Source organism: Maniola hyperantus, chromosome 5 (genome assembly GCF_902806685.2).
Source record: "Maniola hyperantus chromosome 5, iAphHyp1.2, whole genome shotgun sequence".
Lineage (NCBI taxonomy): Eukaryota > Metazoa > Arthropoda > Insecta > Lepidoptera > Nymphalidae > Maniola > Maniola hyperantus.
The window spans coordinates 14792457-14816410 of NC_048540.1; the positions used below are offsets into that span (position 1 = coordinate 14792457).

The 23954-nt window shown below is 34.1% G+C and overlaps 2 protein-coding genes across 12 annotated transcripts in view; both read right to left on the minus strand.

Annotated features, from left to right (window-relative positions):
• LOC117982178 (uncharacterized) overlaps positions 1-3053 on the minus strand; it is a 115002-nt gene extending 111949 nt beyond the window's left edge. For 3 of the 9 annotated variants that reach the window (XM_034968479.2, XM_069498745.1, XM_034968480.2), the window contains exon 1: positions 2702-3053. The gene's annotated coding sequence lies outside the window, so the exon portion shown is untranslated. Of the gene's footprint in view, positions 1-2568 lie in introns of all 9 variants that reach the window. The other 6 variants (XM_069498749.1, XM_069498748.1, XM_069498747.1 and 3 more) reach the window with 4 other exon arrangements.
• Positions 3054-5379: 2326 nt separating this feature from the next.
• The window catches only part of LOC117982179 (very long chain fatty acid elongase 7-like), a 51040-nt gene continuing 32465 nt past the window's right edge, over positions 5380-23954 (minus strand). For all 3 annotated transcript variants that reach the window (XM_069498802.1, XM_069498801.1, XM_034968482.2), the window contains exons 6-8: positions 23148-23284; positions 10776-10840; positions 5380-9264 (exon numbers count right to left, since the gene is read on the minus strand). In XM_069498802.1, coding sequence (XP_069354903.1) covers positions 8880-9264; positions 10776-10840; positions 23148-23284 — 587 coding nt within the window. In that variant the 3' untranslated portion in view covers positions 5380-8879. The remainder of the gene's footprint in view (positions 9265-10775; positions 10841-23147; positions 23285-23954) is intronic.

Sequence of the window (23954 nt, forward strand, 5' to 3'; positions counted from 1 at the left end):
TTTGATTACTCAGTAGAGAACAATGAACTCCAGAAGTGCAGATCTTGGTATAATTAGTATGTGACTCTCTTATATATATGACTGACTATTTTAGTATGTTTTAATTTCTATTTCTTGAGGATGTAGAGATTTTATAATCAGATTAAGATAATGAGTTGTTTCACCTCTTATTTAACTGTATAATTAGTGTAGTAAGTAATGATTATGTTTTTTTTAATACAGTTACGTATTACGTAAATCAAATGGAAAACATCCATAACAGGCTCAATGGTCGTTATGTATCATGTTTTAGGCGTGTCGTTTATAAATCGTAAACTGGTTGGAAATTTACATTTTAGGAACGGGTCCTCATTGTTTTTGGAGCCAGCTTGCGTTGAAAACAAACGAACCGTGGACGAATTTCACTCCATCTGCCTCTACAAATCCGTATTTTGTGAGCAATTCGACAATTACTGGATCCAACGACATGATGACCTCTCTGGCAAAGCTGTGCATTGTTGCCTTGTAAGCCAATGGTCGTAGATTCTCGGTTGAATCATTTTGATAAATATATTTCCTAAATTTTCCGTGATTTTAGGCATTTTCAGTTTTAGCATCATGTGTTTTGAAATTTCCATGGTTTTGCTTGATTGGAGGTTTTAGAGTTACTCAACACTTTTCTGTTACACCTAATATTGTGCATAAATTAATAAGGAGTCTGAAAACTCCATATAGTAACTCAAAGTACTTATATTTAAGTATTTCCATGTATTATTACATCACCGGGATGTTGTGGTCACAAAATATGAAAACTTGTACATAATGTATCAATTAGGGATTTAGAAAACGTAGATAATTCTAGTTGAATGCTAGAAACATACTAAACCAATGATGAAAAAGGTAAAATCATAATAAGCGCTATGATATTTTCCAGCAAAAAATACGATTTACCGATTACATACGAAATAACTTATTGAGTTTATTAAGGCGCTTCAAAGAAGCTTGAAAGGGGGAAGCAAAAAAGGAGAATTCTTTTGACCACTGGCGGAATAGCACGGAGCTTTTATAGAAGTTTGTAAAGCCAGTAGTTCTGGATGAATCCCTAGTTTCTGAAGCCATTTGGCGGAGTTGTCTGAATACTAGACAGAAATGGAGTTTTAGTTCTATTCCCAAGATGCGATTGTCTGTCTTTACTTCAATATTACTTTGGATGTAAGAGAAAAGTCAGCATATTTACGTGGGCATAGCACCTACAGTTAACGGGGCTGTCTTATATTTTTCTCTAATTAGACTACGAATAGTCATGGATCATAAAAATTGTAATTTGAATTCTAAAATTAATGCTAAATTCATGGTATTACCTTACGCAAAGTAAATAAATTAAACTAAATTTGAATATAGCATCTTCCCGAGTTTAATACCGACAAATGAAAATAGTTTACGAGCTCTTAAGTGATAAGTGATAACAAAGAAGATCGTTTTAACTACGGAGAAGGTAGGTATGGCAAATTAAATTAATAGGTTTTCAATAATATACTTAATAGTTTTACACAAAACGACAAACCTAGAAATTTTTATATCCTTTCTTAATTTTTTTACGGATCAGTTAGACTATTTTTGATTCTTTTTATTCTGATTATTTCAAGTAGTTAGTCTTGAATAATGTAATATTGATTAGCTATCTAAGTAACATTCAACTCTACCACATAATATGACTTGACTCTACGTAAATTTTTTTTTGACACAACAATATGTGGAATGGTATAATTATTAATGCACCCCAAAGATCCTGCGACAATTGCAACCAGCGTTTCTACTGGCTTTTGTTTCGTTCGAGATAAAAACAACACTGCAGACATTGCAGTAAGTAAAACCAGTCTACGATGTGTAGTTACTAGCTAGGTTGGATACGAGCTCTCTTGCTTTTGTAATGAACTAGTTGACTCGCACTGGCGCTGCTTATTCTAAAGACCAGAACATGTGTACATATGTGTTAGCAATTAGCTCATAAACTTGCTTCATAAAAATATGTTCTAGATAAATGAAATCACATAGAAATCTACACGGTTTAAAAATTAAAAGCAAATATATTTAACAACTTAGAGATATATTATTTTTAAGGTCATTGTTAGTAAGACGGCAGAAACAAAATATACGAAACTATAAATAACCTAAAACATAATACAACGAAAATAGATATAAATATAAATATAAGAACTTAAACGTGACGATAGGAACGCAAATGGTTAAACAATTAGAATAAAATAAACAGTAAACAATTATATTATCAAAGATTTATTTAGTAAATTATTATTTAGTATTCTATGTTTTATTGCAATAATAACATCCAATATAAGATACGCGTAATTTTGCTCCCTTGCTTGCTTTTGTTTTGGATGTTACAAATATAATTATTTCAATTTCTGATGCTGGAATCACTAGCGCAACTATTTTGAATCTACATACAATATTTACAAAAAAGAAGCTACTTATTAGAATTAACGCATACATTTATGATATGTACCTAAATGAATATAAGGAAGAACCAAATAACTGGAACAGTGCTTTATAAATGAATAGAGTAGGTACCTATCAATAAAATTTTAGCAGTGACGAAAACACGAAAATTTGCAACACAAATCGCACTGCAGTATCTAGTGCAGAGGTTTTTGTGTGCGGGTTTAAAGAAACCCTCTGATTAGCATATTACACAGACACCCACTCTTTATGTGGTCCAACCATTATTCCATTAGAGTATCTCAACCCCGAGTGGAACGACACATTACCGATTAAAGCGCACAGTTACGACCGATTTATTGCCGTACAAAATGTTGTTTTATATCATTATTCAAGATACTGGGACGCTGGGTGCAAAGCTCCTGACGTTACCACTCTATACAACAGGTCCGTTCACTTGTTTGTAACAGATAACACTTGGGGCGGCACGAAAACACTGTGTCTATACATATTTTAGTGATTGGCAGTGAGGTTTTTGGGTTATTTTGTTGTATTTTGCATTAGAGGGTGCGGGGAAGCGACGCAGCGTTCGGGCGCTCCGTTCGCGCGCGCGTATTCGACTGATTGTGTCCCCGGCTGAAGGTTTTCGTCCCGGCCGGCGCACGATGTACACTTCAATTGCGTTCCGTTTCAGCTAAAAAAACATTGATTCTTAATTTAATTAATTAATTGATTAAATATTATAAACCATTCCAATATAACTGTAGAGCCTTTAAACAGTTAACTTAATTAATACGATTCGAGTTTCATGTGTCTTTTTTATGTTATGTAACATATCTTTGAGAATTATTTATTAATTCGTATGTGTATAGGTTTAGTTCGTTTTAAGATTTTGGATAAAAATTTAAGGTTTACTAAAACTGTATAGTATTGTATGGAGTTTTTCAAATAAATAAATTGTTGTGCATGAAAAGGAACGCGCAAAGGAATCGGCAATTGTGTCGCCATCTCGCTTGCTCTACTTGAACCAAAGGTCCCAGAGTGGTGCGTGTTTCAACCCTGTGTACCCTTCTCAATGCAGGGTAACTCTATCCAGTATAAACCGAACCCTGCTTTTGTCCGTTGTATCCGTTTTCGGAAACATAATTCGCGAGGTCGAGCGAATCGCGGAGTTCCATTCATATTTGGTTTTGTAGGTTTGTTACAATACAAACCGTAGGGCTACAATTTTAGGGCCAACAAATGAGAAAGGGGAGAAAAAACGTCCGAACGTCAGGTTTATTGACATTTCGCCGGGCGATAATTAAGGCTTACGAGGGTCTATGGAAGTTATAGGCACGCCGTTAAAATTTAAAGCTTGGATTTTCGTTTCAATTAGTTTGTTCCGATTGGCTCTTAAATGAGGTCGTAACAGGGTGCTCATTTTTATTGGATTTGGGCGTTTAACAGGTATTTAAAAGGGATCTGTCCCATAATAAGCCGGCAGTAAAAGAAACTGTCCGTCTTTACTCTTTTGTATACCTACTTCCGTCTTTTTTGTACCAAATAAATGATTATTTATTTATTAATTTATTTTTATTTATTTTATTTGTTCAGTATGTTTTGATGTGGGGGTTTTTAATTAACTTTAGGACTAAAATTTTCAATTTATTCGAAAAGTTTTGAATTTATTGCAGGCTTTACATCCATACTAATTGTATACTAATTTTATTAATGCGAAAGTGGGTCTGTCTATCTGCTAGCTTTTCACGTTCCAACAGTTTAACCGATTTTGATGACATTTGGTACACAGTTAGATAGTTACATTTCGGAGAAGGCTACTTTATATCCCAGAAAATTAGAGTAAATCCATGCGGACGAAGTCACGGGCATCATCTACATTAGTTATTTATATGATTGAGCATAGTTTGGTCATCCTTCAAGTCAAGAGTAAATAGATAATATCTTCTAAGCAAGCGCGCTCTATCTAAGACTAGGTATAATATTATCATCCTTTGCCAGAGTCTGATTGCAGCCAAGCGAGTTATGCTGTCATTATCAATGCTGCAGCTTATTTTCAAGAGATACCTATGTCTGTTTGTTTTTGCACTTTAGAATGCTCTTCCTGAATTCATCTTGACGATGTCTCTGTAATGGAGTAGGTAGGTAGGTACCTAAGTGTTATATTTATTTACCATGCTCTAGTCTAGCATAGCGTTTACAGCTGTTGCAGCAGTATTCTAGCTGCATTTTTAGTTCCCTAACCTTCTCTCGCATAATTTGTAAGGCTTCTATCTAAGTACCTACCTACCTTATAATTATTTTATGAAAGTTGTTCTTTTAAATTTTTATTATAATGTAATGTTTATATAGAGGAATGAACAGCGCCCAGACAGGGTGTTAAGAACTTATGTAAATACCTATATTTGTTATGGAAGTAAATATAAATATAAATTAAAAGAACTATTGATTTGAAAATTATTATGTTGAAAAATAAAATTAAGTATTTTTATGAAACCAATGAGCGACACCTTCGGCAGCTTTTATGAGTCGAAAATGAAAGTATGTCAAAACTTCCCAAAGTTTGCGACCGCGACATCTCCGCCTCCAACGTAGTTTCAGTGCTCTTCAATAGATGTCACTACCATACTTTTTGAAAGCCTCGTTGGTGTCACAGTAGTGGCAAGCTTGATTAAGGTCCTAGATTCAAGTCGCGGGTAAGTCGAAAAAGTTAATTGATTTAACTTTATTGCCCTGCCCTGCGTGTTCTGGATTGAACCCCCAACTTCCCGAATAGGAAGTCAAAGTCTTAACTAGAAGGATATCACTGATCTACCTGTATTTATTTAGCATGTAGGTTCTCATTATGGCTTTTGACAAATTCCAACTGGATGCTTAAAAACATAAATCCACGCAAACGAAGTTTTGCAATATAAAGCTAGTATAAAATAAAACCAACATAGCTATAGTTTAATATATTTTTAATAATGTAAAAAAGTGTACATTTATAAGTACAATAAAGTCGTATGTTCTTAAATTAGTATTTCTATATACATAATATGCTATTTTTTCTATAACTGACTGGTATACATTGGCCTTTTAAAATTATTTCTAACGATACTGTTCCACTGGGAGCTATGACATATTGAGCTAAAAGTTATATCATAATAACTAAAATTATATGTTTTGAATTTCGTAATACTGTTTTTAATTTTGTATTATAAATCAGATCTAATGTAAGCCACTTTTAGGATTTCGTTGTAAAAGGAGTTATAGTTTCGTCCAGTTGGTATGTCTGTGTCACAAGAATTTAAAAAGGTAGGTATATGAGTTGTAAAGTTGAAATTTAGCACAGTTATATACACCTTTTATGACTATACAGGGGCGCATTGAAATTAAAAAAAGTCAGGGTTCTGACCATGAAAAGCCACAGCCAAAAAAATATTTTGGTATCCCCCTCGAATAATACCTCGTTGAATAGGTATTTTAAAATCATAATGAAGATTCGTAGACAGTTCACAAAAACCTACTTTTTATAAAATAATTACCATCAAAGTTTTTTTAGCATAACTACGGAACCCAACCATTTGCGTGTTCTGCCACGCACTTGACCAGTTTTTTATTTTTCGATATTTCTATATTATGGCCATATTAGTACAGTTGCAATTTATTTACTATCACATTCAAAGCATTGCGATAACCTTATTATGCACTCATACCTATTCTTTCAAAATATAAGTAGGTACAAAGTATTTGTTTATTACATTTACACTATTTACATTTACACCTAAGATTAAATAAAGCTTTATATTGGACGGATATAAAATAAAGGACGGAAGACAATGAGGTAGATAAAATTAAAAAAGATTAAAATAAAAGTAGAGAAAAAATAGGGGAAAAAGTTACTTATAAAAAATATATAGCACCAAATTGGTAACTAACACTATAAAATATTTAAGAAAATATTTCAAAAGTTCTTAATTTTCAACAATATGTAACATTCTTATTCTTAGTTTAAAAATTAATTAAATTTAAATATAGCTCACAGTGGAATGTCAACCTAATTATTAAGGCGTATGCACACAATCGTGCAGTAACAAGTTCGTAGCAGGGTTGCGTAGTGTTTGAATTTGTGTACATTAAACAACTTTGAAACTGCGAATGATTTAATATACTATGCATTTCAATTGAGAAGATCATCGACAAAGTATTCTAAAACTTTTGTATCGTACTTGTACTAGCAACAACAAAAACTCGGTGGCTCCAAGTAAAAAGGGGATGAGTCAAAATTTTTTATTTTCATTTTTTTGGCACATAATATTATATGAATTAAGAACATCGAATCTGTCACATTATTAGTTTTTATTCTAAAGCATAAAATCATTAAGTATGTGTAAATGAAAATAGTAAAATAGTTTAATATAGTTATCTCATTATTGCCAAACAGTTTTTGGCAAGCAAAATAAGTAACTCAATGTGACCTCATAAGTTTGCTTGATGAAATTTTACTGGTTTTATTTTTCAAGAAAACTAGAAAAATAAAGAAATCGTGAGTTTAGGAATGGGCCAACAATTTAAATGATGGTGATTCTCTTCAAGATCCAGTTGCATGACAAGCGGTTAAAATTAAACTTTAATAGAATATTTAACATTAATCATCATAACAACACCTACTGGCTTGTGCAGCTTATTTTGCTTTTTATTGGTGTTCAAAAGTATATAAGTAACAATAACGTAACTTTAACCACTTTTCAAATAAAGATCTAAGTTGAAATGCATAGTAATAGACATTTTTGTGACGTGATCACGTCTCTGGCACTGCACATGTGGACATGCCTTATGTATCCAAAAACACTGTTCAGCGAAATTTTATGACATGTCGTTTTATTTTCTTCGTTAATTTAATTTATATAATTTGATGTATTAACTTGATCAACTATCTTTATCTTTTATTGATTCAATAAAAGATAAAGGAATGGAGTCTTACTTTTAAGTAAATTAGCATTAGGTATATTACTTACAGAGTATGTACAAAAAGTCTTTTAGATCTTAATCAATTATCTATAGAAGTTCGTTCATTATCTTATTTCAGGTACGCTGAAATATTAATGTGTGATGTTTGGATAAAATACTAAAACCGTCTTTTTTCTAACTTTTCTACAGCGCCTCTTAAAATTAAAGGACACTTTAGCCTTTAAGAGAAATTGCTAGTGTGTTTCTAGAGGATGTCTTTATATACGAATGCATTACATTTTTAATTGTTTATATTACTATAAAAATATTCATTAGGTGTATTTCAAAAAGTTTGAGAACCTCTGGTACTTTACAACACGTTTTTTTTTTAGAAATAAGTTTTTCTAAAGACCAAAAAATCCTGATTGTTCCTACAATTTCACTAGTCCCTTGTTACTAACATAGGTACTTAGGTACATAGCTTACAGTAGTATTAAACAATTGAGCCTTTCCATCTTATATACTAGAACATAATAACAACATCATGAATCGGTTAATGAGTTTTGATTTTATTTACATTTTAATGTACTGCAAAATATTCTTTAAATGCAAGTACCTTAGACAGCCCAAGTAACTTTTTATATAAAGAAAACCAGCGTTAGAAAAGTGAAGTGGCGTAGATCGATGCAATCGTTATAAAATAGAGTACAAAACGTCCTAAACGTAACAATACGATATTTTACACCAAGCGAGCAAAATAAAAAAAGTATAAACAAGATAGCAATAAACAATCGAAAAATGTTAATTTCAGTTTATAAAATCGGTAGTCAAGGTAAAACGGGATGAATCAGAAATTTTGAAAAATGAATTAATAACACAGTTGGATAAAATATTATTAAGTTTTCAGTTGTTTTTCATTATAAAAAAGTAACTTGGTTGCATACATTTTATGTGATATGTTATCCACTCTATATATAAAAATGAATCGCTGAATGTGTTGCTGATCGCAAATCTCGGGAACAGCTGAACCGATTTCGCTAATTCTTTTTTTATAATATTCTTTGAAGTTCTAAAAAAATTAAAGAATCGACTGTTAGGCGGTACGAAGTTTGCCGGGTCAGCTAGTTTACAATAATTTTGTATTATACAATCAATACCTTTCAAAAATCATACGTTTTTCTCTTACGTTCATTCCATTTATTACACGAGCCATCTTACCACTATTCGTTGAGTCTCGCTTACTGTCTTTTTGACAAAATTATACCGTTCACTAGTGAAAGCGTTTATGTTGTAGTAATAACAAGATTTCGTATTTTCTCCATTAATGATTTATTGCAGCTTTAAAATATTTTTTAGCAATTTCAACTGTAACGCGTAAAATTTAAGTCCTCTTATTATCTTTTGTCATACCATTCAGTAACAAAGTCTTTGTACCGTTCGTTTCTTTTAAAATATTTACAAAGTCTTTTATTAATCACTTTCACGTTGTCTTTAAAAGTAAAATGATCATACTAATGCACTTTTTCTTTTACAATGTGACCGTTGGCGTATCCGTTCGTTAAACTTGTCTCAGCGATAACATGGCCGTTCATTGTGGCGTGACCATTGGTCGTGACATGGCCATTCGCTATGGCATGGCCATTGGCTATGGCATGGCCATTCATTGTGGCGTGGCCATTGGTAGTTGCGTAGCCATTGCTTGTCACATGGCCATTGCTTAAAGCATGTCCATTAGTCTTAGCATGTCCATTTGCGACGTAGCCATTATTATTGATGTTGTTATTACAAGCATCAACTTTAAGTTTCGGTTTCTCTCTCCTGTATGCTTGAATATAGAAGTTTGTGAAGAGCACGATGAAAATGGACGAGTGTAGAATCAGACCGGATGCGATGATTCTGTAACAAATTACACACATAAGTTTATTGAGATGATTTATCATTTTTTATGGTCATGATGATGATGATGATGCTGATGACAGTAATAATGATTGAATTAAAGGAGAATTGAATATATAATGATACGTCAAATTGCATCACAAAAATGTGATACCTAAGAATCTTTGGAACTACGCACAATCTACTAGCTTGTAAAACCAGGTTGATCTTTATGAAAATGATCTGTGTATTAGGCTGGTCATCTACATGTTATAATAAATTGACGCTCAGAAATATTAAAATACGCGGCGGAAGACTGCTTATAAAGGTACCTACTGTAGATGCATAGATACCAGACGCCAAAGAATACTATGGAAATATTGCCAGATCGGTCGTAAGCTTCTGATGTTCACAACGTGAGAGCGACAGAAAGTTTTGTAACAGAAAATTACTATTATTATGTAGTTTATATCTATAAAAAAATATGATTCTACAGCAGTTCGAACAAAAAATAACTGATTTTTTTTTATGAAATTTCCATGCCTGCGCATCTCACAGCGTAGAAAAGTTTTGTTATGACGTTTCTACATGAGGCTCTCTTCACTTGTAACAAGTGGTTGGAAAGTAAACACAAATCATAATTGCTTACACATACGACATTAGAGAGTAGTGACGGTTACATTTTAAAAATGGCTTTAAAAATCTTACAAACTTATCATCATCAGATGCGGTTAAAATAAAACATTAAAAGAAAAAACACGAAATTAATGATTCTCTGAATTACAAAGTAACGTTGCAGAACGGATGTAGTGTGATGTAATATAAGCCCATTATAATGACGATGGTGAGCATTTGCGAAGTCATTAAATACTGCTATTAGCTACTCATACACGGACAATTCTGCCAATTTTGCCTCACCAGATGAAAATTCGTATATGTGGATATTTCGGCTAAAAGATTTACGCGCCGAAGATGAACAAGCGGACTGAAGAGATTCAAAGATTCATGAAATGCACGGACAAGATTGTCCCATGTATGTACCCAGATCCGATAAGCCTGAAATTATGTTCAGTTTGGTCTCTCCATGTATGGCTATAGACAAGGATGGGTACAAAAACTCGACCAAAGTAACGCAATAAGTAAAGATCGGTAAACGAATAATAAACTCAACCAATACTTAGGTGGTTATGAATAGGTACGAGAATAAACAATAAACTCAACCAATTGGTGGTAATGAATACGTACGAGAAGAAACAATGAACTCAACCAATAAGTGGTAATGAATAGGTACTAGAAGAAACAATAAACACAAATACACAACCAATAGGTACATTGCACAAATCAATTAAAATGTAGAGCAAAATTGTCATAAGCATTATGACAATTTTGTTCACATATTCGTAGCGGAAATGACAAAATAATGAGATGTATATTAAGAATAGGAAGGTAATTGTAGACCATTCAACATAAATAAAAGAACATAGTATATAATATAATAATTATTATGTTTATATGAAATTCGAAGAACTTACTTTGGATAACCGCAATCGTACACTAGCGCACTTATTGAATGGAACAGCACCATGAAAAATTGGACCTGAAATAAAAAGAAATAATAGGTTAAAATGTGTTTGTCAAAATAATAAACCTTTCATAACTTTCTTATCATACGTGAAAATATTGTTAGAAGTCTGTATAAATAATTAATTATAAAATATTTTACTTCCAAGAATATGGGTACAGAAATAGAACTTAAAAAATTCAACAGATAAGGTTCAAATCTTTGATTTTTGGCATGATTAAAATGTGATGACGAAAAATTGAAGAGCAATCTAGTCTCAAGGTCGTCCTTAGATTTATGATTACTGTAGAGATTTGTCAATTATTTTATGACTGGAAACAGTTAAATATTAAATATTTGGGGATTAAAACATTTGCCCTTAAATATGGTCCGATACTTTCTCCGACTTTCAATAAGTATCTTAATGATATTGAGAAAGTAAAAATTCGTTTTTTTTCTTCTACTGCGTTTAAAAAAATACGTGGATCATTAAAATATAGCATGACATATTACACATCTTGACCAAAGACATCGAATTATTCAATGTGGAGAGATTAGCGATGCATGCTGAACGCTAATTAAGCTAAATATCGTAACTTAAGGCACAAAATGAAAGAGAAATTGGCTTTTATAATAATAATAAAAGCGGGATCTCCCACTAATAAGACCCTGTGGTCTTATTAGTGGGAGATCCCGCTTACCATTGCGCCAGGGAGGTCGTCCAAAATGTAATTGTTTAGAGGTAATGGACAAGTATCTAAATATTTTTGTTCATCTTAGTGACTTAATTACAGAAATTAAAAATTATGGTTTGTCCAGCGTCAAGTTAGGATTTTCTCCTTGAACCACATATTTGACCTTCGTTCATCATCATCATGATCAACCCATCGCCGGCTCACTACAGAGCACGTCTTCTCTCAGAGTGAGAAGGGTTTTGGCCATAGTCTACCACGCTGGCCATGTGCGGATTAGTAGACTTCACACACCTTTGAGAACATTTTGGAGAACTCTCGGGCATGCAGGTTTCCTCACGATGTTTTCCTTTTTCCCACGACATTTAAAACGCACATAACTCCGAAAAGTTAGAGGTGCGTGCCCGGGATCGAACCCCCGACCCCCGATTAGAAGGCGGACGTCTTAACCATTAGGCTATCACAGCTTCCACTAGGCTATCACAGCTTCGTTCAGCATTCCAAAATTTTTCTCATTTCCATAAGTTTCTATTGCATCAAAAACCCGTTCAAATGCATTAATTATTCCTAGTGTATCAATACTAGAATTGATAAAAGTCAACCATACATTAATGAGCTGTTTTTGGGGTTCCGTACCTCAAAGGAAAAAGGAACCCTTATAGGATCACTTCGTTGTCTGTCTGTCTGTCTGGCCGTCTGTCGTGTCTGTCAAGACAACCTATAGGGTACTTCCCGTTGACCAAGAATCATGAAATTTGGCAGGTAAGTAGGTCTTATAGCAAAAGTACCGAAACTGTGAATTTGTGGTTAGGTAAATCACAATAAAAAATTAAAATGTGTTCCTAAACAAATAATTAGTATTTTAATTTTAAAAGTAAGATAACTATACCAAGTGGGGTATCACATGAAAGGGCTTTACCTGTAAATTCTAAAACAGATTTTTATTTATTTTTATGCATAACAGTTTTTGATTTATCGTGCAAAATGTCGAAAATAATACTCGAGTACGGAACCATCGGTGCGCGAGTCTGACTCGTACTTGGTCGGTTTTTCTTTATTAGTGAACAAGTCTGATGGTGAAATTGTATCAAACTAGTTTGGTGTAGTTTTTACTAACATGAGCCCTTAGTGACCCAAATACTGTGGCTGTGAGTAAAAACGAATATAATTCAATGAGTGTAAAAAGTCTTGACAGTTCATGTGGCAACTATTTAAGTAATCTAAAGTACTCTTACAAATCTGTAGGTATGTAAGTATACTATCAAAGTAAAGAAAATGAAGCAAAGATGCAAGCTATCTCTGCACCAAATTTCGTCAAAATCGGTTGAAAGGTTGGGCCGTAAAGGCTAGCAGACAGACCAGACAGACACACTTTCGCATTTATAATATTAGTATGCAAGTATGGACTTACACACTGTGAAATTATAACCTTTGGAAAAAAATATTCTTATTTTAAAACAGTGTAGAATAAGACCTTCCGATAATGAATATAAAAAAGTAAAAGTGAGTATACAATAAAGTTCGGAAAGTAGGTATATTGCTCTCCATTTTAAATCAGTAACAAAATACAAATGAAAGTGTTTCGTAATTAAAGAATTGAGAGTTGAGACAGAATAATGATGTTCTGAGAAAAGAGACACTACAAAAAAATACCATATTCTTTTTTAATCGGGACAAAACTAAGCTTCAATAATCTAAATATATAAAAGGAAAAGCTGACTGACTGACTGACTGATCTATCAACGCACAGCTTAAACTATTGGACGGATCGAGCTGAAATTTGGTATGCAGATAGCTATTATGACGTAGGTATCCGCTAAGAAAGAATTTTTGAAAATTCAACCCCTAAGGGAGTGAAATAGGAGTTTAAAAGTGTAGTCCATGCGGACTAAGTCGCGAGCATAAGCTAGTAATAATTACAAAAGTTTTCTTCTTCTTCTTGTGCCTCTCCACTATTGGAGGTTGGCCGTCTTTCACCAAACTGAAAAGTTGTGCTACACTGGGTATCCCATCTCGGATGACTGCCATGACTCTCTTCTTCCACCGACGACGCTTCTCTTTCCCTCAATTTTGCCTATCATGATGGTTTGAAGGAGACGGTACCGATCATGTTTGAGAGTGAGTTTTTGCGTTTAATTTTCAAAATTAGGTCTCTAAAAGTCTATTAAAGTATAATTATAAATTATTATCAAAAGTTTAGTATTTGCGTGTTGGTTTTGTAATTTTGGTACCGGGTCCGTAGTCCCCAGCTCTGACTGAACCAAAATAATTTGTAAAAATTATTAAGGAACTAGATGTTACCCGCGACTTCGTCCGCGTGGATTTAGGTTTTTTGAAATCCCGTGGGAACTCTTCAACTTTCTGGGATAAAAAGCAGCCTATGTCCTTCCCCGGGATATAAACTAACTCTGTACCAAATTTCATCAAAATCGGTTTAACGGTTGGGCCTACTGGCAGGCTATAATGAAAAATGAGCATTAAGCTATTACAACTGGGGTAAGCAGTGCATTTATTCCTCAATGACCTGCACGCCACTGCCCTTTCGCAATTTTTTGTCCACGAATTTAGAAATATTTTAGCAATAACTATTAATAGATTTTCGTTCGGTGTAAAACATAAAGACAATGTTTTTTAATACTTAACCATAAAGATCGTGGGTTCTGTGGTTGCGTGTGGACTGGGCAATTACTGTGTTTGTCCTTCTATTCGTTTTCTCGTTAAACACTTAGGTAGTTCTATAAGTGTCAATGATTATTTTCTGTTTTAGAATTTATGTAGTTTCATTGGTAGCTTGAAGGTTAATTAGACTTTCCGCTAAGGATATTATACTTACTTGGTCTTAAAAAGATTTTGTATAGATTTACTCTAAAGATGTAGGGTGAACTGGGATGTCAATTTTAGGGTTCCGTACCTCAAAAGAAAAATCGGAACCCTTATAGGATCCTTTGTTGTATGTCTGTCTGTCAAGAAACCTAGAGGGTACTTTCCGTTGACCTAGAATCAAGAAATTTGGCATAATAAAGGGGGCAAATCTGAAAACTGTGAATTTGTGGTTACATCAAACAAACTCTAAAATTTAGGTGCACTCAGAATCAGTATAATTAAGACTACATTTAAGATTACCGCCGCATTGGCAATCTTCTCATTGCAATAATTTAATGATAAAATTGCACGTGTAAAATTTGGGCGAGAATGAAAGTGCTGCCCATACCTTTCCCACAGTTATAGGTAGGTTATTATTGCAATTTTGTACCTGCTGTGAAATTTATTTCTTTGCTCCCATTTTGGTTTAATTAATTATAGCCTTCTATGTTTTTCTTCTTTATTCTTCTTCTATTATTTTAAATGATAACGCTGCACCTTTAGCTGCCAGCTATGAGGTAGAGTGCACTAAAATTTAAAGTCTTTAAATGTAAAATTCATAATCTGTCCTTTTTAGCAATATTAAAAAGAAAAAGATGCAGATACTTTAAATTCAGTTTAGAGAAAGACAACAGAATCAGAGCCAATAACGTTCTATTTAACAAACCACAAAGATTACAACATTAACAATAGAGATAAAACGTCCTGATTACAATTTGGACGCATTATTAACGTGTAAGAAAAATTGCAAGTCAAGTTATTATTTAAGTTAACGGAGCACGCGGTAGTAATAGTGTGCAAATAACAATTAATTGTAAAATTTTACAAGGTCACTCACACACTATTCTGCTATGAAATGGTGCCTACCTATCTGTATTTGGAGCGGAACTGTGAGTTTGACTTTGTGATCTTTTGTAATGTATATGCCTATCTAAAGCCTAGTTGTTAAAACTTCGGGCTTCTATTCGGGGAGTTCGAAGTTCAATCTCATTACGGCACGTTTCTGTTTTCGGGCTTAAGTAATTATTATTTAACGCTTTAACGGTGAAGAACATCCGCATGCCTGAGATTTCACCGTACCTAATGTTTTCAAAGGCGTATGAAATTTTCGCCGTAATGTTCTCAAAGGTGTATGAAATCCAATTTGTGATATCTATTCTATAGACTAAGAACCCGACATTTTACACTTTTGATCAAAATTAATTTTTTGAATCCGACCGTTTTTGTCAAACTAAACTTATTCTGTTCTTCTGAATCTTATTTGAGTCCAAAGTGCGTACTTTCGAACAAAATGGTAGATACAATTACAGTAAAGTTTCAAGCTTTTACTCAGTTATTTGCTCCTTCTGTTTGATTTCATGTAAATTTTACACCATTTTTACCACCACTTGATATTTTGTTCTAATTTTCCTTGCAGCGAAAAAATCACTAGAGCTTGAGACACTAACATACCAAGCGTAACAATTTAACTAACATTTTTTAGATCAAGGCAAGCCATTCCCATGATAGGGCCTTGAAGTGTTTATGTTATTCAGATTTATGCTTTCAAACTTTCTCTCGTACACTTTCAATTTTAGCATCCGTGCCTGCAAAGCCTGTATCGATCAGATGACTTCTCTGACCAGATAATGTAACCAGTTTTAAAATATCTGTAGTTTTAAAACTGGTCAAGTTCTACTACAAACACTATCTTCTTTAAGAAGTTCATAAAGTCAAAGTCAAAATAATTCATTCAATTATACTTAATTACCTTTGAAAGTAAAATGTTAAAAATAACATGATGAAGATAACTAACTACATTTGTCAAATTAAAACTAAAAGCTACGAGGGTTCCAGGACGCGCCCTGGTCTGAGAAGAAGTCCATAAGGGCGGGCAATTTCTTATAATGATTATATCAGAATTTAAGTTTGACTACAATCTCAGATAAACGTGTGAAATCTGAAGTGATGATCAACTCACTCTAATTTCATAAACTAAAAATAACCTTGTAGACCCAGAAGTCCTAGGCATGCTAATTTATAAAAATGCAACGCACGCGAATAAAGACTCGCAAGATTGCTATCAAGTGAATTAACATAATTACAATGAGCACGAGCGCCTTTTAAGTGATGGTTAAGATGGTTGACACAACTATGTGCCTGATAAAAGAGCTCAGATACACTTTGTAGACGATGGAGAAAGCTTAGAGCATCTTTACGTGTTCCAGTTAGAAATGAAAAGATCTGTAGAAGAACCAGAATATCCGTTTTCAACCGAAGCTGCAATGGATGATGCACGTAACCGATGTATGTAACCGACCTTCCAAGGTGCTGGAATCCCGACCTAGCATCGGAAAGCGCATAGTTGGTAGAACTCTAGACTAAGATTCATCAACGACAACTTACCTATTCAATTAAGACTAGCAATGAGTATGAACCCTTTTAAGTATTAGATGATGCCTAGGACTTCGTCCGCGTGGATTTAGGTGTTTTAAAAATCCCGTGGGAACTCTTTGATTTTCCGGAATAAAATGACCTTCCCCGGGATGCAAGCTATCTCTGTACCAAATTTCGTCAAAATAGGTGGAATGGATGGGCCGCGAAAAACTAGCAGACAGACGGACAGACAGAAACTTTTGCATTTATAATATTAGTGTGGAAGTATGGATTGGTCCAGGCCTTTGTGCTTGGCTATTGAAAGCAAATTTTACTGTCGACTTCTTCTATAATGTCTAAGAATCTTGCATCCCACAAATAAAACTGTGCAATATGGCAATCGCAATTAGATTGCAACATTTCCTTCTGGTAAAGCTAGTAGATGCAGTTCGACGAATTCTTTGCCACTGCACTAAATCTAATTATCTAGTTTTCACTGCATCCGAAGTACTGCTGGTAGAATGTTCTCGGCGATACAACTAGGGTTGTCAATTTTTTTTTGTTTTTTTCTGCTGGTTCTAATGGCTCTCTATAATGGCTAAAGGATCAAATTACTGAGACTTAAGAGAGACTTTATGATACTATTTGCAAATATATTATGAACTTAAGAATTAAAGTAACTTATTACATACTTGCATCAATTTCTAATGCACGTGCCAAAAAATAAATTTTATTTTAAGAAAATGATAAACTATGTGAGAGCAAAAAAATATTTTGTATTTAAAAAATGTATGTATATCAATGCTTATGAATCTTTCTTAATTTGACTTCAGTAAAGTTCGTAAACATGATTTTGAACAAAAACATACAAAAAAAATATTTGGTTTTCACTTCTGTCGGCATTTCGTGAAAGGTAAGAAGAAACTTAAAGTATGAATTATAACAGTGTTTTGTTTATATTTTCAAATTAGTTATAGTAAGTGCGATCACGCACTCATCAGATTCGAATCCGTGAAAATACGGATATAAAAAATATCCAAGTCATAATATGTCATGGTAGCTACCATGCAAATAGTTCTATGACTACTTTGGAACGTATTTTCACGGACACGGATGAGAGCGTAACTGCAATAAGTATTAAAAAATAAAATTTCATAATTTGTAAATTAAAACCATTGACTTTAGTTTAGTTTTTTACACATATCAGCATTATAAGCACTATTAATATTAGGATGTTGGTGACGCAACCTTGAAATTTTTACGAATCCCAAAATCGTTTAACGTACATAAAAAAGTTTTCCCTTTAAAATAATAAATTAAATGTGAATATTATAAAGCCGGCAGCCCTAAGTGCAACAGCCAGCAGAGAAAGGATATAGCGTTCCGCTTGCAGTGTTGAAATCATCGAATGTTGCACCCAACGCTTGATATTAGCCGTACCTTATTAGTACGAGTGGTCCGACAGGTGGCCGTCACTTTGCGTTGAAGATTTTTTTTTTGATAAATGCCTTAAGATGAGAATTGAAGAAACCATAAAGTTATCTTGGACACCTTTCTCTCTTTCTATACATAAAGGCGGTGGTACCTACTACCCACTAATGAACACATGCTCCTTTCAGAATAAGAAGGGTTTGGCCATAGTCTACTTTGAGGATATTATGGAGATCTCCCAACCATGCATGCATTCTCATGTACATGCATGTAACGCACATAACTCTGAAAAGTTAAAGGTGCGTGACATTCTCATTGATTATGCCATCATTGCCCACTCAAATAAATAAACGCGATTCTTTAGAATCAACTTCTTCCCAACGAGTCACGCTAGAGTCTAGAGAGACTAACAGTGTGACTCGAAATGAATAAAAAAGTTGCAACTAGTAATAGTTTAACTCGATGTGAGGAAAAAATTTCTATGTCTTCCCAAAGAGTCACACTCTGACACGTTTGAGTGTGACTCGTTGGGAACCCATCCTAATCTCTTCAATCTCTTGAAGAGGTCACGTCTTCAACCACTAGGTGATCAACGCTATTACTGTCAGTTGCTTATAAAAGTTACATAATTTTCTACCAGCTTTTTACTGTTTATTTTTTATACTTTATCAATGGCTTTGCCGTGGCCTTGTAATTATTAAGTCGGCCTTCTCTTTATCATCTTTCTCATCAATGTTATGAAAATTTTGATGAATATCGTCATCAAGTTAATTTTCTTTGTTTTTTAATGTTGTTTAATTATTACAGCGACAATACCTTGTCATTTGCTTATATTTATTCTTCTACTAGGTTTTTTAGCGATTGTCTGCGTGGATCAAGATTTTATGGAAACCGCTAGGATTCCTCAAATTTTGTCTCAGTGGGGGTTTAAAGTTCTAGAACCTAGAGGCCAAATCTCTGGTTTCTAAACCTTAATCTCTAAATTAGATACGTCGTTGATATGCCAGCCAATTAGTTCTTTTATCGTCTTTGCGTACGGCTCACTTGAGTTGTTTTACCCTATGATTTTTAAGTCACTATAATATTCTTCGAAACTTTGTAATATTTTATATTGTATTATTTTTTTCCGAGTCATAGCTTCAATTTTCAAGCAAATTCATAATTTTATTATTATACTTTCTTAAAATTTTTTCATGAAGTTGGTCTAGGCATTTATCAAAACTGAATAAATATCACGGACATTTATCAATTTTAAAGTTTACTTCTCCTTATTTACTTTCGGATGATAGAGGAGCACTCCACTGTTTTGATAAGTAATTTAGCTTTGAATTACGATACCTTGCAAAAGCAAATCATTATTTACTTGAACATTATTTGTAACTTTTTCTGTATTCTTGGCCTTCTTAAATTCTCGTCATTAGTAATATTCTTAAAATTTGCTTCAAGTACTTACTTTATTCTTAACTGAATATGCTCTTTTGCCGTAAAATTGGTTATATCTTTAAATTTTGGTACAACATTTTTAAAGGAAATCAATGTTGTCACTTCATATAATATATTATCTACTCTATTAATTATTTTAACACTGACTCCTTTTATTCCTTCGTGAAACATAAGTGTATAGGGCGCTTTTAATGTAGTACTTAGTATATGATAGTGTTATTTCTAATGTTTTAGCCTACAACAATCGAGTGTCACTTGTCACTTTAACACTATGATTGTAATTACAGTTGCTTAATCAAGTCTTCTGTAGTTGCCACCGCGTGGCCTTGTTCCAGTATTTTGTCTCTTTTGTTAAACCATTGTACAACACTTTATCGACAATTTTCTTTTTAGGCTGGGAGCATACTTACAACACGCTGTGGCCCAACCTGACTCCCATGAAGTGCATTGAGTTTAATCTTAGTATTTTCTGTGATTAGAAGAAACACACACACTAAATCGCGTCGTGTATTTGTCGTCATCGTCGTTACTTCATCATCATGATCATTATCATCGGAGCTAGAGCCCTTAAGGCGATATGCGTCCCAAAAGCGGTGTTGAGCCAAATTGTGCCAATCGCGTTTTGGCTCTCATAATTCACTAAAGAATATCTTCAATTTTTATAATGTTAAAAAAAAAACAGTAGTTTTTGAGGCCTAAACTTGATTCTTTGAAAATCCGAAATGTGACTCAACACCGCTTTTGGGACACATAGTGCCTTAAGGCTGTTCTTACAACAACTAACGCTGATGTGTCACTACACATCTGCACGGAGCTAGATCGGGTGGCGTGTGAAAAGTATGTTTACGGTCTTTCTTACCATACTGCGAGCGTTGGTGCGGAGTCTGCATTTTGTTACATGGTCATGGGAACTGATAATTCAATGATTCGTAATCATCGCTGTGATTATAATTAGTCACTTTTGTAATAATTACTTCAATGCTTCAAGCAGTTGGGATGAGAGATTTGTTAAACAGAGACTAATTATTTTTGTTTTAATCTAATGATTCAACACAAATGTTTTTATCTGAGGTTTTCAAAGTTACACCACACCGCCGCGCCGGCTCAAAGATTTGTATGAAAATTCAAAATTAGTTGTAGATTTTTTGAGGATTCAAAAGAACATGTGAAATTTTATTTGAATGAATATCTTTCTGTTTCTATTTCTCAATTGGCCACCCATCCCATTACATACTTGGTTAACGTTGCATGCTTGGGCAATCGAATAATTACGTACCACTTCTTTGTCTCAATTTTATTTCAAAGCATCAAATAAACAAAACTATGCCTTACTTATTTTTAATTAAATTAATAATTGTGCGATTCTACAAAATGATTCTAACAATTTTATTATTCAATTGTAAAGTTAATAAGCCAAGTGTTTCAAATTGAAATTTCGCCATCTAACTTAACATCTAACTTTAAGTTATTATTTTACCATTTGTGCCTTTAAAATCTTATTAATATAATGCGAGCCTTGGCACTTAGTAATAGAATAATAGACGAGCCAACATGGTTGGAACCGACCACCAACTTAGGTCAGGTGATTGACTGCAATAAATAAATAAAAATATATGCCTACTATAATTTTGCGTATATGAGATGAACCAATATACAATACGATTAAGATTCAGACCATGATTTTTGGTTGATTCAAAATGGCTCTATAGTGGATCAGTTAAGTACATATATATTTACCGTATTTTGGTCAAGAAATTATGTCAGTCCCATCAAGGTTTGTTTATCATTCTATTTTTTTTTATTGTGATAATTGACAAGCATAGCCAGCCCAGCTAAGTTTGGCCCAGCTAAGATAAAGCCCTCAGATGGACGGACGGACAGAGGAGTAATGGGGTCCCGTTCGCACCCGTCGGGTACGGTACGGGACCCTACAAATGCTAGTTAAAACTGCACAAGCGCAGCCCGCTTAAGTAAACGCTAATAAATCATTGCGGAAAATCCTTTCTAATACAACTCAGCTTTGGCGTATATCCTAACAACATTGCGCAACTTTTCCTCTCAAGGAATTCGGGGTGTGGTGTTTAAGGTCCTTATTAGCTGGAGAATGTGCAAAATCCTGCGGGCCGCGGATGTTTTGCACATTACCTACATTTTAATTTAGGTTAGAAGCATTGACTCATTCACTTAAGGGCCTGTTAAGTGTTAAGTATTAACACATTGGGTGAGCGGTTGAGAATCTCTGTTAACACATAGGTTACAATAATCTCTCGCTCATGGTTTGTTTAAGTATAATGAAGGTAGTTACAACATCAACTTAGCATAACTTGGTTTAAAGAAAATTAAACACCTAACCATTTTTTTTTATTTATTTTTTATTTAACAAAAATGTACAAGGATACATGTATGTATTTGAGGAAATTTCAAAAAGGGTTACCTATCGAGTTAACCAGGGACCCGAAAGCTGGCAGCTACCTTTATCAAAGAATTAGTTTGGCCAAAGGGGTAATGCCAGCATCTTGGGCACAATGCCTCGCTGCGGTTGTCTTGATGAGGTTTTATATTTAATTTTATTTATTTTAGTTTTAATTTAGATTTAAGTTTATTTAATAGAAATGTCTATCCCTTTTTAAATTCTAAATAAATGAACGAAATTACAGTATACATGTTTTAATTTGTTTTTGTTAGATAATATACTTAATACCGACTCAGCACGGGTCTCGGAATGAGATGGATTTGGCCACAATCCACCACGCTGGCCAAGTTTGAGAATAATAAAGAGAACTCTCAGGCGTGCGATGTTTTCCTTCACCTGACTGACATATCAACGGACCGCTGGTCCTAGAGAAATGAAATGCGGAGGGTGTGTTCTATGTAAAGAGTGGGTATCCACTAAGAAAGGATTTTTCGAAATTCCACTCCTAAGTGGGTTAAATAGAGGTTTGAAATTTATGTAGTCCACGCGGAAGAAGTCACGAGCATAAACTAGTAATAAGCGGCTGAAAAAGCCAAAACATGCAAATACAGGGGTCTAGGCTCCGAATATGATTTTGTCCCATTCGGTGTCGAGACCCTTGATCCGTGGGGTCCTAGCGCTATAAGACTTTTGAAGGAAAAAGGTTAGTCGACATCAGTGGCGTGCAGGTCATAGAGGCATAAATGCACTGCTTACCCCAGTTGTAATAGCTCAATGCATATTTTTCATTATGACCTGCCAGTAAACAGGTTCCTACCTAACTAATGCCTACCCTGGCTTCTAACCTTGTGCACGCCACTGGTCGACATCACAGGAGACCGAAGAGCTGGCAGCTACCTCGGACAAAGAATTAGCCTAGCTATTCAAAGGGGGAACGCTGCCAGTATCTTCGGAATCCTGCCTAAAGGGACTCCTTTTAATAATAATATATTTTAATTAAAACATTTTTTTTTTTAAGGTTTTAGTTTTATTGTTTAAGTAAATTTTTAAGATGTTAACTTTTAGATTAGTATCTTTTAAGTTTTAGTTAGTAATAGATGAATACATTTTGTATTTAAACTAGTAATAATATGTAAATAGGACTTACTAGTTGCAGTGTAGTGAGGTGCTTCTTCCACCACAGGTACTTCTGGTACTGCGGCCCCATGGCGGCCATCATGTAGTAGCTGTACATGATCACGTGGACGAGGTTGTTGATGATGTTCGAGAACGTGCCGTGACCTCCTGGAAATCATTATTTTCATTTTTAGGGTTCCGTACCTCAAAAGGAAAAACGGAACACTTATATATCACTAGCTGATGCCCGCGACTTCGTCCGCGTGGAAATAGGTTTTTTAAAAATCCCGTGGGGACTCTTTGATTTTCCGGGATAAAAAGTAGCCTATGTCACTCTCCAGGTCTTTATCTATACCCATGCAAAAAATCACGTCAATCCGTTGCACCGTTGCGACGAGATTGAAGGAAAAACCAACAAACAAACACACTTTCGCATTAATAATAAGGGTACTGACTTTATTGTCTGTCTGTCTGTCAAGATACCTACAGGGTACTTCCCGTTGACCTAGAATCATGAAGATTGGCAGGTAGGTAGGTCTTACAGCAGACATTAGGGGAAAAATCTGAAAAGCGTGACAGTCACATCACAAAAAAAAAGGTGTTTTGAACAAATAATTAGTATTTTCAATATCTATAGTAGATTACTATACCAAGTGGGGTATCATATGAAAGGGCTTCACCTGTATGCCATTCTAAAACAGATTTTTATTTATTTTTATGCATCATAGTTTTTGAATTATCGTGCAAAATTACGATAAAATACGACTGTAGTACGGAACCCTCGGTGCCCGAGCCTGACTCGCACTTGGCCGGTTTTCTAAACGATTTATTATAAACT